Source organism: Muscardinus avellanarius (assembly GCF_963383645.1).
Source record: "Muscardinus avellanarius genome assembly, chromosome: 12".
In the NCBI taxonomy this organism is placed as follows: domain Eukaryota; kingdom Metazoa; phylum Chordata; class Mammalia; order Rodentia; family Gliridae; genus Muscardinus; species Muscardinus avellanarius.
In genome coordinates, this window is record NC_137798.1 from 29,591,664 (window position 1) to 29,610,505 (window position 18,842).

General features: G+C 54.9%; 2 protein-coding genes across 3 annotated transcripts; one reads left to right on the forward strand and one right to left on the reverse strand.

The window, feature by feature from the left end:
* Nucleotides 1-6,899: 6,899 nt before the first annotated feature.
* Nucleotides 6,900-9,388, forward strand: THTPA (thiamine triphosphatase; the record flags this gene model as incomplete). 2 transcript variants are annotated; one of them, XM_080708074.1, is made up of 2 exons in its annotated part: nucleotides 6,900-7,464; nucleotides 9,261-9,388. In XM_080708074.1, 2 exons carry the CDS (start codon nucleotides 6,900-6,902, stop codon nucleotides 9,386-9,388), a joined length of 693 nt encoding a protein of 230 aa, XP_080564200.1. The 2 variants fall into 2 exon arrangements, with proteins under 2 accessions (XP_080564200.1, XP_080564201.1); XM_080708075.1 differs by having other exon boundaries at nucleotides 6,918-7,194.
* Nucleotides 9,389-10,282: 894 nt separating this feature from the next.
* Nucleotides 10,283-17,900, reverse strand: AP1G2 (adaptor related protein complex 1 subunit gamma 2; the record flags this gene model as incomplete). Its single annotated transcript, XM_080708167.1, has 21 exons — nucleotides 10,283-10,384; nucleotides 10,463-10,561; nucleotides 10,756-10,919; nucleotides 12,003-12,138; nucleotides 12,212-12,338; nucleotides 12,651-12,755; nucleotides 12,997-13,124; nucleotides 13,200-13,289; nucleotides 14,012-14,134; nucleotides 14,216-14,270; nucleotides 14,352-14,492; nucleotides 14,647-14,760; nucleotides 14,929-14,984; nucleotides 15,352-15,450; nucleotides 15,735-15,815; nucleotides 16,208-16,303; nucleotides 16,421-16,497; nucleotides 16,667-16,763; nucleotides 16,886-17,027; nucleotides 17,162-17,286; nucleotides 17,697-17,900. 21 exons carry the CDS (start codon nucleotides 17,898-17,900, stop codon nucleotides 10,283-10,285), a joined length of 2,361 nt encoding a protein of 786 aa, XP_080564293.1.
* Between the last annotated feature and the right edge of the window lie 942 nt (nucleotides 17,901-18,842).

Here is an 18,842-nt window from a genome sequence, read left to right on the forward strand (position 1 = left end):
TGGGGTGAAAGTTGGGAGGGCAACTGTAGGTCTCTCACTATTAATATGCGCTCAACAGATATTTATTAAGTCTGTCCGGTGTGACAGCTCTCAGATGACCATTGCATCTCATCCTGTATCTCCCACCAGGAGACTTGGTCTCAGACTAAAGGGACTTTTTTTTTCTGTCCTCTACAGACGGATTCCACTGTGCCCTCTGGCATTTCAGAACTCTCCTTTTCTCTACCCAGAGATTAGTTTACACTCCACCACAGCTCTGAACCATTTTCGCAAGCATTTCTAGCTTTAGCCTCTATTCTTACACCCAAAGCCCAGTTCATCTGACATTTTCCACAATTCCTCACCGCTCACAGAGTCCTCCTTTTCCACCGTGTAAGTGCCATTTCCAGTCCTCCTCCTCCTTTGCCTGCCTTTCAGTCCTCTCAACCAGACCTCAAAGCCCCCTGCTCCTTCCTCTTGCTCCAAGAAGCCTCAGGCATTCACAAACAACAGTAGCTTCTGACAACTGAACAGCTCCAGGGAAGCAAGGTCAGGCTACCAGAGTCAGGAATCCTACACATCTGACTGGGCCCCCGGCAGTCAGCCAGCTCCTGAGCAAAGCAGCAAGTTGTTCCTGCATGGGTCTCAAGGTAACACCAGCTGCCTCTGACATCATGGAGGGAGGAACCCTGTCAGGTTGCCAAGGCAACGCCAGCAATTTATGACATCAGAGGCTCGAGGTCTTTGGTTCTCAGGGGGGCCAGGAAGATTCAAGTTCCTGTCAATTGAAGTAAATGGGAATTCTACTTTTTCATCTCCCTGCCTGTGTTCTCCTGGCTTGGGAATGAAATGCAAAGGCCTCTGCTGGGATAGTGAGTGATGAGGCCAATGCAACGGATGCTAGTGAGGATCTCTCTCTCTCTCTCTCTCTCTCTCCCTCCCTCCCTCCCTCCCTCCCTCCCTCCCTCCCTCCACCTCTGTTCTTTCTCTCCCTCATGGTTTTGGGGGCCCAGTGGTATTTCTGCTATGCCTCCCCTCCCCCCAGAGCTCTCTTTGCATCAGTCCTGCTGTGTCCTCCTCACACCAGAGGCATTTGTTTCCTTTGATACCTCATCCTCTCCTCTTTCCCCTATCCAGCTCAGTGCAGCACTGATCTGCTTCAGCACTCCTGCCTTTGCCATCCATTTACCTTCGTTGTACAACACTCTTTTTCCATCTTGTCAATTCCTCCCTTCTACCACCTTACCATTGTATTCACTTCATATTGCCTTTCTGTTTATCTCCTTTTTAGGAATATTCTATCATTTCTCTTTTCTTCTGTACAGCTATTAACTCTTTATTCTCAATTTTTTCATTAATCACTCCTCAGTTCCTCTTCCCCCTATTCTGTATAGATTTTCTTCCCTTCCTTTGCGCGTCCCTCACGTCATACATTTCTCTACTCCATGTGTTTACTGCACCCAGCCTCCCCTTCCCTTCTGTAATTCTGTTCACCTCTGAAATCCTCCATCACCTCCCATATCTACCTCCTCTTTTTACTCTTCCAAGCTCCTGAGGTCTGGGAAGACAATGATGGGCTTAAAATCAAGATAAACTCTCCAGATCCTTTATCCACCCTTACCACTCTTCAGGCCAAATGAACCTGGCCCCTTGCATAAGATAGCTTCTCTCACAATAATAAAAACTGCCTCAGAGAGAATGGTGCTGAATCCAAATAGATAATAGCAGGGCCCAGGAGGAAGATGAATTTAAAAGTGAAGAAAAAGCCACTAATATCTAGAATGAACTGAAGGATGGGGGCCAACCAGGCAGGGTGGAGCTTAGAGTCCTAGAGAACGTTCCCTTACGAAATCAAAGTTGACAGTTAACTGACATAATGGCACTGATTGATGAAGGGGTTATATGCCCCTGGAAGCCCATTAAATTGATTTCTTGGCCTATTTATATGCCTTCACAAACCATATCCCCCACTTCTCCCAGCCCCCTGCTTGTGGTATCTTCTGCTGTTGAGGTCAAAATACTGGTAAAGGGATAAAAGATGAAAGAAACTTAGGGTGATCAAGGTGAAAAAGGGCAGATGATTGGAACAAAGATGGAGAATAAGCAAGGGAGATCGTCATGGGCTATAGGGATAGAAAAAAGGTGCAATAAAATGGGGAAATGAAAAAATTACAATGGTAAAGTGGGGGAAGGGAGAAATATTAAGTCAGCAGGGAAGAGGTTAGTGGTGGAAAACACCTAGAAAGACAGGAGACTGGAAGGTGAGGTCCTGATGGGGGAGACAGGCACATGGCAACAGGGACAGTCAACAACACTAGGAAGTTCCAAAGCTTCCCTGGTAAAGGTGGAAGAGCAGGCGTCCTGGCATCCCGAAAAGGCACTGGGGTGTGTGTGTGTGTGTGTGTGTGTGTGTGTGTGTGTGTGTGTGTGTGTTGGCATGCCCCAACCCCTACTCTTCAGGCCCCTGACCAGGGAGTTCCACAATCATGGCTGATAAGCAAACTCCAAGGTGGCACGAAAAGGCCGCGCATAGGGAAGTACCCTGAAGGAGAGGGCATGGAGTACTAGGCAGCAGAACAGTCAGGCAGCCAAGACGTGACACATGTGACAGGGACACCGGGAGAGAGGCTCGCTGAGGTGGGAAGGGTCACGGCAGACAGTGACACACAGAACCCGAGGAGGATGGAGTGGCAGGCAGGCGAAGATCGGCAAAGCCATGGCAGGGGCACCTGGGCTGAGGTCAGTGGGGCTGCAGGCACGGCAGAAGCATGGTCCAGAGATAAAAAATGATAGGGTTACTCAGAGAGGGGCAGACTAGACTCTCAGGCGACGGAGAGTCGGGGTGGGGGGAGCAGAGCAGACACGCTTCACCTTGAATGGGGCTTCCCTCACCTACTCGCACCTTTTCAAAGAAGAAAAAAAAAAACTCAACTTCAGGCAAAAACGAAGATCGAGGATATTCACGTTCCCTCCCATCCCGCACCCTGGCGCGTTAGCCCATCCATCAGCCCTCCGCCGCCTTCCTCCCCCATCCCGCAGCCGGCGGGGGGCCGCCGAGACCCCGGCCCTGCGGGCTGACAGCTCCAGCCCCCGCACTCACCCGCCTCCCCTGCCCTCCGGGAGCCCGAGCAGCGCGGCGCGGTCCGTCTAGGCTCTGGCCGCCCGCCGTCTGTCCGGCTGGCCCTGCCTTCCCCTTCCCGGCTCTCCCTCCGCCCTGCATCCCTCTCCCCCAGGCCCGCTCGCACGCCTCTCCCCGCGCCGGCCCCTCCGCCCCGGCTCCCCGGCCGTCGGTCCGTCCGTCCGGGCCCCCTCCCCCAGCCCCTTCCCAGCCCTCTCCGTCCCCTCCAGCGGCTGTCTCCGAGCGCCTCCTCTTCCCTCGTCTCGAGCTTCCAAAGAGCAAGGAAGGGAAGAAGAGTGAGAGGAGAGAAAAAAAACCAACCCAGCAGCATCGGAAATCGATGCACTTACACCTCAGCTGGAAGCAGGGACGGGAGTCGAACCGCGGCCGCCGAGCAGCGCGAGGCGGGAGGGGAGGGGGCGGCTCTTGGAAGGGACTTCTCCGATGTGTTGATTCCTTTTTTTCCCCTCCTCCTCCCTCCCTCCAGCGCTCGCTCCGGGGCGTCGGGGACGGAGGTGGAAAAAATAAATAAATAAATTCACGGCGGTGAGGGAAGTGAAGGAAAATAATCAATGCTATTTGGCTGCGGCTGAAGTGTTTTCCCGGCTTCGTGAGGGGGTTTCCATTGATTCACCCTGGGCACTCGCTCGCTCCCTGCCTCCTCCTCCTCCTCGCCCTCCTCCTCCTCCTCCTCCTCCTCCTCCTCCTCCTCCTCCTCCTCCTCTTCGCCCTCACTCCTCCGCCTCATTCACTGGCTGGAGCCCAGGCGTCCCACACAATGGAATAATCAATACCCAGGCGCCCGGGGCGGCCCCACTGAGCAGGTGCAGCGGCCCGCCCGCCGCGGCGCATGCCGGGAGTTGTAGTCCGCCGTCCCCCTCCCCCGCGCGGAGCCCGCCCAGCAGCCCGGCCCCGCCGCGCCCCGCCTCCCCGCCCTGACTCGGGATCCGCCGGCCCGCGGGAGGGCAGGTCCCTTTAAACTCGTTCCCATCTCCTCTTCCTGCCTGCAGGAACCATACGTGTGTTTTGTTGTCTTCTTTCAGATCAGCTCTAGAACAAGCTCTGGCAGCAACCATCTTCCCAGAGCTGCCTGAGGCCTATTTCTCTTTTTCACTCCTTTCTGCCTTGTTCACTCTTTTACAGCAATGACTCAGTCTCCAAGGGCTTCTGTCTCCTCTGGGAGTGGGGGTGGAGTCATACACTCCCCTGAGTTGGGTAGGGGGAGGAGAGGGTCTGGTCCCTCTTTGGTTTAGTAACTCTATAATAATTTTTAAGAGTTATTGAGTGTAAGGAGACAGTTCCAAGCACTTTTACATATATCTGCCTATTTATTTCTGGCAACGCTATGAAGTAAATACTTGTAGTCCCATTTTACAGCTGAGGAAATAACACAATTAACTAGCCCAAGGTCACCTGACCAATAAACAACAGCACCAGGATTCAAGCCTCAGCGGCTGGCTGCCTAGCCCACATTAGTTGCTAAAGCCTACTTTCAAACAGTACGACCCCCCTGAAGTTGGGGGGGGGCTAACATTTTGGGTTTCTACTAAATGACAGTTTGTTCCTGCATCCTCACATAACTGTGAGGCAGTACACATTTTACCAATGAAAAAGCAGAGTCTCAGGGAGGTGGAGTGGCCTGCTCAAAGCCAACTGTCTAAAAAGCGAGGCTGAGAGTCAACCCCAGGTCTTCCTGTCTCTGGAGTCTAGATTTTCCATTCCATTAAGCTGTTGTCTCTGCTTCACTAGATTGGCCCTTAGATGACACAGAAAATACTAAGTCTTCTTCCTGGGTCAACAGGATGCATGACATGCAGGCCAGAGAGGAGTTGGGATCTGGGGTCTGTTCCCTCCCTGCCCAATGGTGCCTGGCTTTGGGTGGGGAAGGATACATCCAAGACATCCCAAGATCAAGATACTGTGTCTGTAAACCAGCGACCTCCCCGCAGCATTTCCCACTGCTCAGGTGTTTCTAGGTATGGAGAACCTGGCACTTCTCACTCCTCACAGAACCCAGGGAGTTGACAATATCCTCCCCCAGTGGCTCAGTTACAGTTAAGGTTTATAGATAACCACAGTCCAAAGAGGGAGAAGACGAAGGAGCCTTCTCTATTTGGTCTCCCAAAGCAGTCAGGGGGTCACTCCCATGTCTTCCTGTATTTTAAATGCACGTTGAGTATTTTTCCTACTGCTGATTATAAAAAAAAAAAAAAAAAAAAAAAAAAAAAAACTTGCTCAGTGACTGCTGGAAACTGACTCCTCCTCAGTCTGACACTCAAGGCCATTTTTAACCTGCCCCTCAAATGCTTTTTTTTTTTTTTTCTTTTCCAGTACTTGGGATGGAACCCAGGGATATTCTACCTCCAAGCTACACCCTCAGCCCTATTTTTAATTCCTTATTTCGAAAACAGGTTCTCACTAAATTGCAGAGGGCCTAAGTTGTTGAGGCTGGCTATGAAGAGCCTAGGGTCCTCCGGTTTCAGATTCCAAAATATTGGGGTTACGAGCGTGCGTGGTTACGCCTGGTCTCCCTCAGATGCTTTTCTAATCTCATCTGTTTTCATCCTGGCCAGGTGCTCCCCAATTTCTGGATCTTTGCTCATGTTGTTCCTGTCTCCACTTCGGGTCTTCAACTGATGAGATGCCACCACAGCTTTAGTTCCCATTCAGAATTTCACATCCTCCTCTGCCAGAAAGTTTCCTGTCCACCTATACCCTGAACATTTTAAGACCCCCTCTAAAACTCCAGAGTAGCTAAACTGGACTTAACACCCTACCTGCACCTCGGACCCCACCTCTCCGCCCCGCCCCGCCCCAGCCCGTGGCCACCGGCCTGCACTTAACGGGCTACCATAATAGTTAAATATCTACTGGGCAGTGTCTGAATGTGGCTGGTGTTTTAGGCCCAATGCCTATGTTGGGAGGGGGTTGGAGACTGGGGCCTCAGCTCCTTGCACCCGACACCCCGCACGGCCCTGCCATCCCAGTTCAGCTTTAGGTAGAGACCTGCTGGCACTAATTGCAGCTTTCCGGTCACCATAGCGACGGGTGGGGAGCGTAGGCGAGGCCTCCTTCTGGAACTACAACTCCCATCATGCACCGGCCCCGGGCGCCGGGCTCGGTGTGAGGCCTGAGACCTCGGCGGACCCGGGACTCCAGCAGGGACAGGGATGAGGCGCCGAGCTCCCGGGGGCGGTCCTGCTCCCCAGCACACCGTGGGGATCGCAATTGCTCTTAACCTAACAGGCCCTCCGGGTCCGGCCTGCCCTCGGCACCGCCACCGTGGGCCTAATATGGCCGCTGGTGCTGGGACCGGCCGAGCGCCCAGTGGCCGGGCTGAGGTCCAGGACCAGCGACGGCTCCCGGCATTCCTCGCGGGAGCGGTGTGGGCTCCCTTCCCCCATCGCCGGGTCCGCGAGCGGGACACCCTCGGGTTTGAGGTGAGACCCGAGGCTGTGGTGGTGGAGAAGGGCGGGTCATCCCGGGCAGTAAGCCACTGGCCTGGGGTAGCAAGGGGTAGAGAGGGGGCGCTTAAAGTCCATCTGCAAGATGGCTTTCTTTCTAGGGAGCCCTTTGGGTTGCGGACATCATGGGTAGTGTAATGGATTTAACTGGAGACCTGTCACTGATGCAGAAACTTAAAAAACTGCGCAGGTAGGGCCTTGCATCATTGAAGTAGAGTCCGCCCTGCGACTCAGTGTATCTGTCTCCTAAGTTAACTCAGGGCTCCGATCTTTGCTTAATTGTCCTGCAGGCTGATCATCCTGGATGCCCTCAGAGAATCACAGAATGTTTGTTGCAAATGTTTGTTGCAGGTAGCATGGCCCAGGGTTTGATTGAGGTGGAGCGAAAGTTCACGCCAGGGCCTGGCACAGAGGAACGCCTTCAGGAGTTGGGGGGCACCCTGGAGCACCGGGCCACCTTCAGAGACACCTACTATGATACTCCGGAGCTGAGCCTCATGCGGTCTGACCACTGGCTGCGACAACGAGAGGGTAGTGGATGGGAGTTCAAATGTCCTGGGACAGCTGGTATCTCAGGACCCCACACTGAATACCTGGAACTCACATCTGAACCTGCAATTGTGGCCAAGCTGTGTGAAGTGCTGGGGGCTGAAGATCTGGGTGTGGGAGATGTGGCTGCTGTGCTAGGTGCGCTGGGGTTGCAGGAAGTAGCTAGTTTCGTGACTAAGAGGAGTGCCTGGAAGCTGGTGTTCTCTGGAGCTGATGAAGAGAAGCCGCTGCTTAGGGTGGACCTGGATACAGCTGACTTTGGCTACGCAGTGGGTGAGGTAGAAGCCCTGGTGCATGAGGAGACTGAAGTACCAACTGCTCTAGAGAAAATTAACAGACTCAGCAGCATGCTAGGTGAGGGAGGCCGGTAGTGTTTCCCTGATCCGCACTTTACTTTCTGCCTTGCCCTTCCAGCACTGGGCCTTGTCATGCTAGGCAAGCACTCTACCACTGACCCCTTTCCTTTCTCACTGGACCAGAGGATTTCTGGATAATTTCTGTAACAGGAATTGTTTTAGCAGTTTTCTAGAGGACACAGTTTGCTCATGGTTCTATCTAATCACTTCCTAACTGGGTGTGGTGGCCCACACTGGTAATCCCAGCATTTGGGAGGCTGAGACAGGAGGATCACGGTTCATGGACAGCTTCAGCTACTTAGTGAGGCCCTTTGCAACTCAGTGAAACCCGGTTTCAAAAATAAATGATTAAGAAAATATGCCTGGGAATGTAGCTCTGAGGTAGAATCCTCCTGGGTTCCATACTCAGTACCACCCCCCCCAAAAAAAAAAACCACTTCCTCTTTTATAGTAGCTGTCAAACTTAGGTTTAATCCTTCTGTGTTTCTGATCTTCATCCCAGTAATTGTCTCAGTTCTTATGCCCCTGGCCAGGTCTCCTTCAGTTCCATTTGTCTGTTCTCTGCTTTAACCTTTCCTTCTCTCAAACATTTTTCTTTCTTTTTTGGTATAGGAATGGAATCCAGGGCATTCTACTTCCAAGCTATACCTCCAGCCCCCTTTTCTTTAAAGTTTTTGTGGTACTGTAGATTGAACCCAGGGGCATTCTACCTCCGAGCTACACCCTTAGCCCTATTTTATTCCTTATTTTGAAACAGGATCTCACAAAGTTGTAGAGAGCCTCACAAATTTCTGAGGGTGGATGAGAACCTGCAATTCTCCTGTCTCAGTCTCCCAAGTCCTAGGATTACAGGCATGGGCCACCAGGCCTAGTACAAACTTTTTATACCTCTTGGCTTTGAGTAGATGAGCTTAATGGGGTAAGCTCTGCAGACTTTTCTGTTCCCTTGGAGACAGCTCATCCACACATGTATGGGGGTTGTGTACCCCCAAAAGGGCCTACCATCCCTGGGATGCTGTTTGAACGTCCTCAGCAACTGTACACCCAGCTTCCTGCTGTAGGCTCAGCATGCAGCTGGGCACTAACAATAGATACTGGCAATGGACAGTTCCAGAGGGGAGAATTCTAGAACCCACCCCACAGCTTCTTTCCTCTCTGCACAGCCCTTGGTTTCTCTCTTCTGGGCACATCTCTGCATGTGCTTCCTTACCAAGCTAATGAGCATTTGCCTACTTAGATGGGCTTTTGTCTTGACTGGGGGACAGTGCTTAACTGAAATGAATCGATGTTGAGGCATCTTCTGTCTTCTTTTTTTTAAATATTTTTTTGGTGGTACTGGGGGTGGAACCCAGAGGCTTTCTACCTCTGGGCTATACTCCCAGACCCATTTTTTTTTTGTATTTTATTTGGAAACAGGGTCTCACTAAGTAGCTGAGTCTGGCTTCAAACCTGCGCGATCCTCCTGTCTCCGCTTCCCAAGTGCGGGGATTACAAGCTTGCGCCACCATGCCCGGCAGGCATCTTCTATCTTCAGCAGCCGCATGCCTCTCCAGCATTCCTCCTCGCTGGAGAGGAGCATGTGTGGCTTCCCAGGCACGCCTAAGTGTGAAGTGGCTCTTTTAGGTCCCACTTCCACGGCCCAGTGAGGGAGCAGGTGGGCTATGGGAGCTGGCTGGATGTCATTTCGAATCTCAGTGCTACCTTGGAAGTAACTTTGGGGTCCTGGCTGGGTGGGCAGGGAGCAAAGTTAAAATGCATATGGCGGCTCTTTCCTCATTGTCCTTGTGCCCACAGGTGTGCCCGCCCAGGAGAAGGCACCCGCCAAGCTCATCGTGTACCTACAGCACTTCCGGCCTCAGGACTATCAGCGTCTACTAGAAGCTAACAGCTCCAGAGAGGCCACAGGGGACCCGACATCCTGACGGCACCTTGGGCTAGGGGAGGTCACTTCCTGGAAGGGGAAGGGAACTGGGTCCAACGGGCTCCACACCTGGGCTCCTGAGCCTCTTCCCTCTGTTGGTCCCTCCTCTCCCGCCAGCTCTGCCTGTTCTTTCGCCCTATCCTCAGCTACCCTCCCTGAGCCCTCCCTGGCTGCCTCGTCTCCCTCATCCGTCAGATGCAATCTGTGGGCCGCCCCTCTCCCCTGGCCGCTAAGCAGCCTCCATTGATTTCCGCTCGTGTTTATAGGATTTCCACTTAGCCGTGATCAGTAGTTAAGCACAGGAAAATCCCTTGCCACCCCCCCCCCCTTGGTCGATGCCATTGATTCTGCCAGCGGCTCCGAAACCGCCTTACAGCTGAGTTAGAGATGAGGGGAGGCAGCGGGGATTTCCCTGCCTTGGGGTATGGGAAACAGCAGCAGGGTGGGGAAATGGTTGGGAATTCCTGTTAGAAATCAGGGCATTCTGCCTTGATACTGCCACTGTGCCCAGCTCTGGCCCAAAGGGTAGAGTGCTTCCTGTGGCAGCTCAGGGCTGATCTGCTCCCTGACCTGGAAAGGGGCAGGAGGAAACTGGTTGTTAAGACAGGTTTCCAGGTCCCCAGGACGATTCCTGCTTCCTGGGGCCGCAGGCTCTTCCATTGCTGCTCTTCATACATATTTTCTACCTCAAATATATCCAAATATGGCTTTCTGCCCTCCTCAGGCTTTATTGAGCTTTCACTATTTGTGGGGGAGGGTGCAGACCCCCCACAGTTTCACAGTGGCAGAGCATGGCCAGAGTGCCACCTGCTGGTAGCCGTCAAGGGTGGGTTCTCTGCTGCTGGGACCTCGGGCTTTGGAACACAGGAGGATTTCTGGCAGTGCATGGGGACATCTATTGCCATGTCTCCACAGGCAAGTTGTTCACCTCAAAGATCTCCTGCACCGACTGGCCAAAGTGGCTGTAGGTTAGGCGCAGCTTTAGCCGCACGGGGGCCTAGGAATAAGAGAGGACAGGGCTAGTGCCCAAGACTTCTCCATCCCTGGGTCTTGTCCAAGGGGGCCTAGCACTCACCTTATTAGGATTGAGGATTCTGAAGACCTGGGTGATGGGGAGGCCACCCTGAGCTGGAACTGTGTCCCCACTAGGGGCCTGCAGCTGCAGCTGGAAACTCTGAATGATGGAGGTTCGGGCAGAGTACAGTGAGGCAGCTGGCTGCGCCCAGGCAGCCTCCCACCCAGTGTTCCAAACCCTCTCCCCGTCACTCCCCAAGTGTCCACCCTAGTTACTCCCCGCCCCTCCTGTCTCCCGCCTACCTTCTCCATGGCCTTTTATCTTGGAGTGCTTGAACCCTGGGATTTACAAACCTTGGGCACAGCTGCCTGGCAGATGAAGTGGGTGACATCACCCCCAGAGAAGTTGGTGGTGGTGACAGTGATTAAGAGCAAAGCAGGAGTCCCAGGGGGTCGCATGAAAGACAAATTCAGCTGGACTCCCTCACGCTCAAACACTTTGAGATTCGGGATGGGTGCTAGAGTAGGGAAAGAGGCAGCTCGATGTGCTGGCTTGAGATAACACATTCATTCATTCAACAAAAATGGAGTGAGCACTATTGGCCCTGCACTGCTGAGATGCTAGTAGACAAGCTGAGGTTGGCACTCAGTCATTAGAGAGGAGAGACACTATAACAGAAAATAAGAGAAGCCAGGCGTGGTGGCTCACGCTTGTAATCCCAGCATTTGGGAGGCTGAGACGGGGGTCGCAGTTCGCGGACAGCCTCAGCAACTCAGTGAGACCCCGTTTCAAAATAAAGAATAAAAGCCGGGCATGGTGGTGCTTGTAACCCCTTCGCTTGGGAGGCTGAGACAGGAGGATCTCACAGGTTCTTAGCCAGCCTCAGCTACTTAGTGAGGCTCTCAGCAACTTAGTGAAACCCTGTTTACAAAGTATAAAAAAAAATAGGTCTGGGAGTATAGCCCAGAGGTAGAAAAGCCCCCTGGGTTTCACTTCCAGTAACCACCATAAATAAATAAATAAATAAATAAATAAATAAATAAATAAGGCTTGGGGGTGTAGCTCAGAGGCAGAATGCCCCTGGGTCCCATCCTCAGTACCACACAAAAAAAGTAAGAATCAGACTGTGATGGGTGCTTTGTGTGAAACAAGCCAGAATAACCGTGAAGAACAAACTTAAAAAGGAGTGGTAGGGGAAGGCATCTGACATTTCAGCTGAAGCCTGAAGAGCCAGGATGAGCCAGGCATTTGATGTGCTGGGGAAAGAACATTCCACGTCAAGAGCACGAAATGCCAAGGCTTGGTGTGGGAGGATTTAAGCTGAGGGGCCAGTGGAGTGGGTAGTGGGGAAGTGGGGTGTGAGAGAGTGGGAGGAAGCAGGGCCCTGCAACGCAGGGTACAAAGTCTAGAACAAAAGGAAGACACTGAAAGTGACCAGGAGGGGACTCTCATGACTGAATGAACCCTTTTACCTACCAAGATGAGGCTGGGACAGGGGAGACAGGAGGGAAGGGTTGCCTGAGCCCCAGGCCTTGGCTCAGGAGAAATGGCACATTTCCAGCTACTTTCTCTAAGATGTTTCTCCTTCGCTGAGGCTTACCTGGCGGTGGAGGTGCACAGGGAACGTCTAGAAGGTGAACTAAGGCACCTCCTGGGGAGGGACCCAGCGGGGGAGGATGCTGGGTGTCCCCCGAAGTGCCATCCAGGAGGTCTAGCAGATCCAAGAGCTTGGAGGCCTGGGGAGGGGCAGCAGCGTCAGGGCTAGACATGGAAGCCCACACTAGGCCTCACCAGGCTCCCAGCCCTCACCTGGGGCTCGGCGGGGGCAGGGGCTGCGGCTGCTGGAGGCTGGGGGGCTTCTTTGCTTTCTTTTACTTCTTCATCAACCTGAGGGCCACCTCGATCCACAAGAGGCATCTTTTCAAGGATAGCAGCCCTGAAAGGGTGGAATGCAGGTGTTTCTCTGGACCCTCTGCTTCTCAAGAGGCATCTGGGATGAGGGCTAAGGGCATGGAGAGTCCTGGATACATGGTGGGTCAGCAGTACTCTTCTGACCTAAGATGGCATGCTGGGTTTCATATGAGCAAGGAGGGTTGGGAGCCAGCTTAGCCTCAAAGATTGTGAGTGGGAGGCTCCCCAAGTGGATGAGGAAGGACACACGGACTGTTGAGACCCTTGGACCCAGAAGGGGGCACTTGGGAAAGGGCAGAGGTTTGGGTCCCCCGCGGTGGCACATTGCTAGGCGCACCTCATGTGGTCATACTTCCGGAAGAGCGTGTTATACTCCACAGCGCGCTGCTGCAGCTCCACATCCAGGCAGCTCCCGTAGATGGACACTATCTGGCGGATGCGGCTGGGCCACAGAGTGGTGTGAGTGGCAGAGGCAGTGGGCCCTGCCCTTGCACTCCTGCATGTGGCAGGGCAGGGAGTGTCCTGCAGAGCCAGGAGACGCCCAAAAGACCCTCCTGGCTCTAAAGCAAGGTCCCGAAGACTGGGGGCCTAGGACCAGCAGGGGGAATGGCATGTGCGCCGGAGAGTCTAACACTGCCGGAGCAGTGAAGGGACATTTTCCCAAGGGCTGGGACTCTTCTTACTTGTTGTCCCCGCGGAGCCGGGTGCTGAGCTTCATGAGTGCTGTGAGGGCGTAGCCTCTGGTGGCTGGCAGGGACATTTGGGACTGCAGCACCTTTTCCAGGAGTGCCAACACCTCCTCTTCTTCCACCTTCGGGTGTGGACAACAGTAGTAAGCCCAGGTTCAGCCCTGCCTCCCTCGGTGTACCCCTCTTGTAGAGCTCACCTGAAGGGGTTCAGCTTCCTCACCACCCTCCTCCAGCAGGAGGTCCCCGTACTCTCCAATGCACCAGGCTGCCACCTGCACCAGAGGCTGCTGTGTGGGAGAAGAACCACCACTGGGCCAGCGCCTGGGGTTCCCTCTTCTCTTCCACACCCTGAAACATCCACTTAGGCAGTGCAAAGATGGAAGTGGGGGGGTGGGTAGAAGGGGCAAAGGAAAATTGGTTAGCAGGTTCTGTCCTGGGCTCCTACTGCCATCTGGTGGTCAAATGTCAGAATGACATGGCCTAACCACATGTGGAACTGCAAGGAGGGTCCCACCCTGGAAGGGGGGGGGGGGAGTGTGTATATGTGTCTGTGTGTCCCACCCAGGAAGAGGGATGTGTGTTTGTGTGTGTGTGTGTGTGTGTGTGTGTGTGTGTGTGTGTGTGTGTGTGTGTGTGTTGAGGGTTCTGTCCCACTCAAGATTTAAAAAGGGGGATTATAGATACTGGCTGACACCTAATAATTCAGCACTCAAAGTATTAAGTCTAACACACAAAGCTTTGATCTAGCTCATCTGATTCTCAAGACCACAGTGTAGGAGGAAGCTGAGTATGTGGTGCCTAAAGGGAGTTACATTTGTCATCTGGGGTTACACAGCCAGAGTCAGGATAGAAGCCCAGGTGTTCTAACCAAACGGCAGGTTCGTCCTTGAAGGTCTCCTGCCTTAAGTAGAAAGCTATGAGCCTGAGGGGAAAACAGTCCAGTGTAGGAAGGAGGCCTGGGAGGGCTGGGGAGCGGGTACAGCCCTGGGCCTGCAGAGGGTGGTGGTACCTGGGAAATATCCTCTGCCAGGGCACTGTAGAGGCGGCGCACAGAGTAGGCGTGGAGCTCCTGGGCTCCCCCAATCAGCTGGGTCAGGTTGGCCACTGCGTCATCCCGCACGTGGGCACCTGCCTGGAGAGGGGTGGGCATGGCCAAGTTAGGGTGGTGAACTCTGCCCATGCCTGCCCAGCTCTCTGACTGCCCCCGGCTCACCGCTGTCAGCACGTGAAGGATGGTGTCTATGTGCCACCGCTTAGTTGGAGCAAACCTAGGGGACATGGCTCATCAGTCCTGACACCATCCCTTCCTGACTGCACCCTCTGTGCCTCCTGGACATCTATCACCTCACCTTTCTGCAGCTAGCAGGATGCCCGAGGCACAATCTGCCCGCAGATCATGGGGGCAGGACTCCAGAAAGGCCTGCAGCTCCTGCATCATGGCCCGCACGTTGGAGCTATTCACCAGAGCCAAGCTCAGTTCCAGGGCCCGCCTGCAGGAGAAGGGTGTCCATGCAGGTAGCCCAGACACCCACCCCATGCCACCACTCAGCCTTCGTACTCCAGCTGCTCTGAGCTGGTTTGGGTCTTGGCCACTAGGCCCCGCGTCCTCTGCCCTGTCCTCTCGTCCCCTCTATCTCTGCTCACCGGCTGAGGGAGGCGTCCGTTTCCTGCAGACATTCCACCACAGTGGGCCGATGCCGCTGCACAGCACTGTGATCAGACTGCACCAGCCGCAGTAGCGATGTCAGGGCCACATACCTGCTCAGGGTGAGAGCGGCCCTATCGTACCATGACCATGAGCCCTGACACCCCATCCTGCCCTGAGAGTGGGGGTAAAAGGCAGGTGGGTCAGGAGGTTCTCAAGGGAGGAGTGCAGAGAGCCAGGGGCTCCTAGGCACAGCACAGCCAGACACCAGGATCTATTACCTAATGTTCTTGTCAGTGTTGAGTAGGAAACGGCCAAGAATGTTGACAGCTAGAACCTATGGGAGGCAGAAGGTGGGAACACTCAGAGAAGTAACAACCAGCTATCCAGAAGCAGGGACCAAATACCAAAGCTGGGTGTGGTGGGGAACGCTTGTAATCCCAGTCCTTGGGAGGCTAAGAAAGGAGGATCATGGTTCGCGGACAGCCTCAGCTACTTAGTGAGGCTCTTTACAACTCAGTGAGACCCTGTTTCAAAATAAAGAGTAAAAAACAGGGCTGGGGGTGTAACCAAGGTAGAATGCCCCTGGGTTCCATAAAAAAAGCAGGGATCACATGGCACAGGATGGCAGGTGTAGGGAGAAGCCAGAGGACAGGGCCTGTCTGCCTGGCAAGGGTGGGGTAGGACAGCACAGGAGATGATACCCGGAGGCCTGCTGCGGAGCGGATGTCCATGATAGTGAGCACAGTCTCAAACAGGACCGCGTTGCCTGCGTTTCGACTGGTGTCTGTGTTGGTGGCTACCTGAGCAGATGGAAAGGAGATGCATCTGCACAGAGCTCTGTCTTCACTCGGTCTCTGGAAGGTCCCCGCCATGCCCCCGTCCATCCTTTAACCATCCAACGGTTTCTCCAGCCCCACTACGTGTCGGGGCAACAGCACGTAGCCAACTGTGTCTCTCTTTGTGGTGTCCACTGGCTGGGGGGGGTGGGGTGCCCACACTGTTGCTGCATATGAGTGGTCACGTGGGGGGACCCCAGGGTGGGGCCCCTGCAGCAGCACACCTATGCCATGTCCCCAAGCCCCACCTGGGCCAGCAGGTCATTCATGGTCTCGCTGCTGTCCTCGTGGTTCCGGCCCAGGATCCGAAGCAGACGAAGGATATGGACCTGGGGTTAAAGGTTAAAGGTTAAAGGGTGGAGGGGTTCACAAGTAAGGAGTGTGGCGTTGAGGAGAAAACCCAGCCCAGCATCGTGGGGTTCTGGCTAGCCCCTAAGAGTCTCCTGCCCCTCCTCTCACCTCCCCGAGCCCTGGGAGGGGGTCAGAGGTGTGTGAGCCAGGGGACTTCAGTCAGGCTTTCTTATTGTTACCAAACTGGATTTTCTAACCTTCAGGTCCCCCTCTCCCCCACCAGCCCTGGGATAACCAGGGCAATGCTGAGCCTGCCACCCTCCTGCCCAAGACACTGACTGAGCCAGTGTTCTCTAGGAGGTGGCCCTGACTTTGGCCTTACTCTAAGTCTTCTCTGTCCCAGGGATAGTGCAGGGAAAGGCCAGCCCACCTGTAGGAAGGGGTCGCTGACTCCAGCTACGCTGTGCTCTGTGGAGCACCCTGTCATCACCAGAGTGCGGAGGATCTGCACCAGCTGGGGTACCACCTAGAGGGAGGGCTCAGCTTGTCAGGCATTCCTTCTCTTACTCTCGACCTTAGGCCCCATTCCTCCTCACCCTGTCCCTCTCTGCCAGGCCCAGGGCCTGCCCCTTCGCCAGCCCACCTTTCGAAAGTGCCTGAGGGCTGCAGGGCTTCGTTCGCAGAGTTCCATGATGAGGGTGACGGTGCCCAGCAGGATGCCTGGGGTCAGGGTGGGGAGGTGAGTGGCGGGCCAGGGCTCGGGAGAGTCTACTGCGTGCATGTTCGCGCGTGTGCTACCCTTGTTCTATGACTGATGTTTCTGCCCTGTGTTTTTACTTCTGTTCCTAGCCAGGTCTGAAGCCGAGGCTGGGGAGCCCCGTGGCCTTACCATGGTGGCGCTCGTGAAGCAGCTTGACACAAGGTGGGAGAAAGGTGTTGGTGAGGTCGGGGACCTTCCGGATCATGTGCACTGCAGTCAGAATAGCCTGCGGAGGTCAGGGGCCTCAGGCACAGCAGGCAGCCACCAAGACGGAACCCCCACCTCTACCACATGGCAGACAAAGGGTCAGTTTCGGGAGAGGTAAATGGGCAGAACTCAGCATCTCACCTTCTTGCGCACATAGGGACTGGGCTGCAGGAGCAGCTTCTCCACCTCTGGGGCCAGGTCCTGGCACATCTCAGCAGAGCCCATGGTACTCAGAGTGCACAGGGCTAAACCTTGTACTGGCTCAATCCCCTGGCTCAGGTCACTGCAGGGCCGGGAGACCGGTCAGTCCAGCCTGGGAGAAAATCCTGCCCAGTACTTAGGACAGCAGCCCCCTGGGATTTCCCAATTCCCCACTCTCCCATCTCCCTGATTTCCAGTGCCCCAGAACCCTCTCACTTCTTGATGCTGTTGGTCATGAGCAGGTGGGCATCGTGCCTCTCATCCAGTAGAAGCATGGCCCCCAGGTAGCCCACCCTCTTGTCTGTGAACCTGGGGGAAGCGATCAGCTTCAGGCACTCCATCTATAGGGCGGCCGGGAAGGGCAGGGGTGAAAAAAGAGACCCAGGCAGGTCGGTTCCATCCTCCTTCTCAGTATCAGGTTGACTTGTGGGGGGTCTATCCCATCAACCTCCCTTCAACCAAAGGAGAGGCTTAGGAGAGTCGGGCATTAGTGGACAGTTTCAAGAACCTCGATGTGGAGGATGGAAGGATTGAGGAGGAGGTGTCCTGTATGGGGCTGGCCAGAATATGAAGGGTTTGCCCTAGCTGACGACCTGTGGTGGTTTTATGAGGAAAAGAGGTTTTCAGTGCACGGTTTGAGGACCCAGAAACTGAAGAATAAAATCAGTCCGGGCACAAATACGTGAAGGGAATCCAGGACCCTACTAGCCTTCCTCCTCAAACTCCGGAGGGAGGAGTCCCCGGCCAGTACCTGTCCAAAGTGGGCAGGGTAGCCCAGCATGTGGACGTAGAGCAGTTTGGCCAGCTGGCGGTGCCTCTGCAGCGGGTCCCCATCGCGGAAGGAGGCGCGGATGTGGGCACACTCCTTCTGGATCACCTCCCGCTCCTGGGCCTGAGTCTTGGCCCCGCGAATCTCCTCGATTAGGTCGTGAAGCTTCCGCGAGGGCACCACCATCCTGGGAGGCAGAGCCCGGGGCGGGGAGGGCTTTAACACGCTCCAGCCGCATGGCCGGGCTTGCCCTGTGCCCAAACCCCAAGGGCCGGGGTCGCGCAGCTACCCTAAAGTTGTGTCCACATTTACCTTTCTCCACCTGAGCTCCTAAGTTCCACCCCCAGCTCACGCCCAAGGAGAGAGCCAAGCACGCATGCGTCCCCGCACCACCCCGCGCCCGCTCCTACAGAGCATGCGCCGGAGCCCGCCCGTCTACACCCTTTTCTCCCCCCAAGTCTGGTATCCCATCCCCAGACCAGCTGTTTCTTTCCTTCCAGAGCCCCGCGCTACTTCTTTCCGAGATTCCCGCCCCAGTCCCTCCTCCGGCGTCCTCAGCTTGCCCGCCCCAGGGTGTCAGCCTCACCTGCCTCCGCTCTCCACTCCGCTCCTCTGCCCCCCAGCGCTTCCTGGTGCAGGGCCGCGCGGGCGGCGTCGGTGCCCGGTCGGTCCTTCCCTCTCCCCGCCCCCGCCGCGGCACCCCGCCCCTCCTGGGCCGCTCGGCGGCTAGACGGTGTTAGCCTGGAGCCCAAAGGCTTCCTTTTGCGTCCTCACCACCCGCGGAGCCGGGGACGGAGAGCCTGGGTTTGAGGCCATCGCTCCCCAAAGGAGATGACAGTCGCCCCCCCTTTTTTGAACTTTTTTATTAATATATTTTTTTGTTAAATTTCTTTGTATTTTTTTTCCTGCAAGACTTGGTGTTGGCGGCACTGTTGTATAACTTCAATCCCAAATTCCATGAAATAGAAATCAGAAGTAAAGGTTGAGAGGGGAGGAAGGAGAGAGGCAGGCCGAGGAGTAAACAGAATTTGACTAGAAAAAAAAGAAGAGGGTGTGTGTGGTGGGCATTCCCGGGCAAGGCCATTCCTTGAGGGAGGGGGTTGGCAGGCAGCTCAGTTTCTGCCTCAT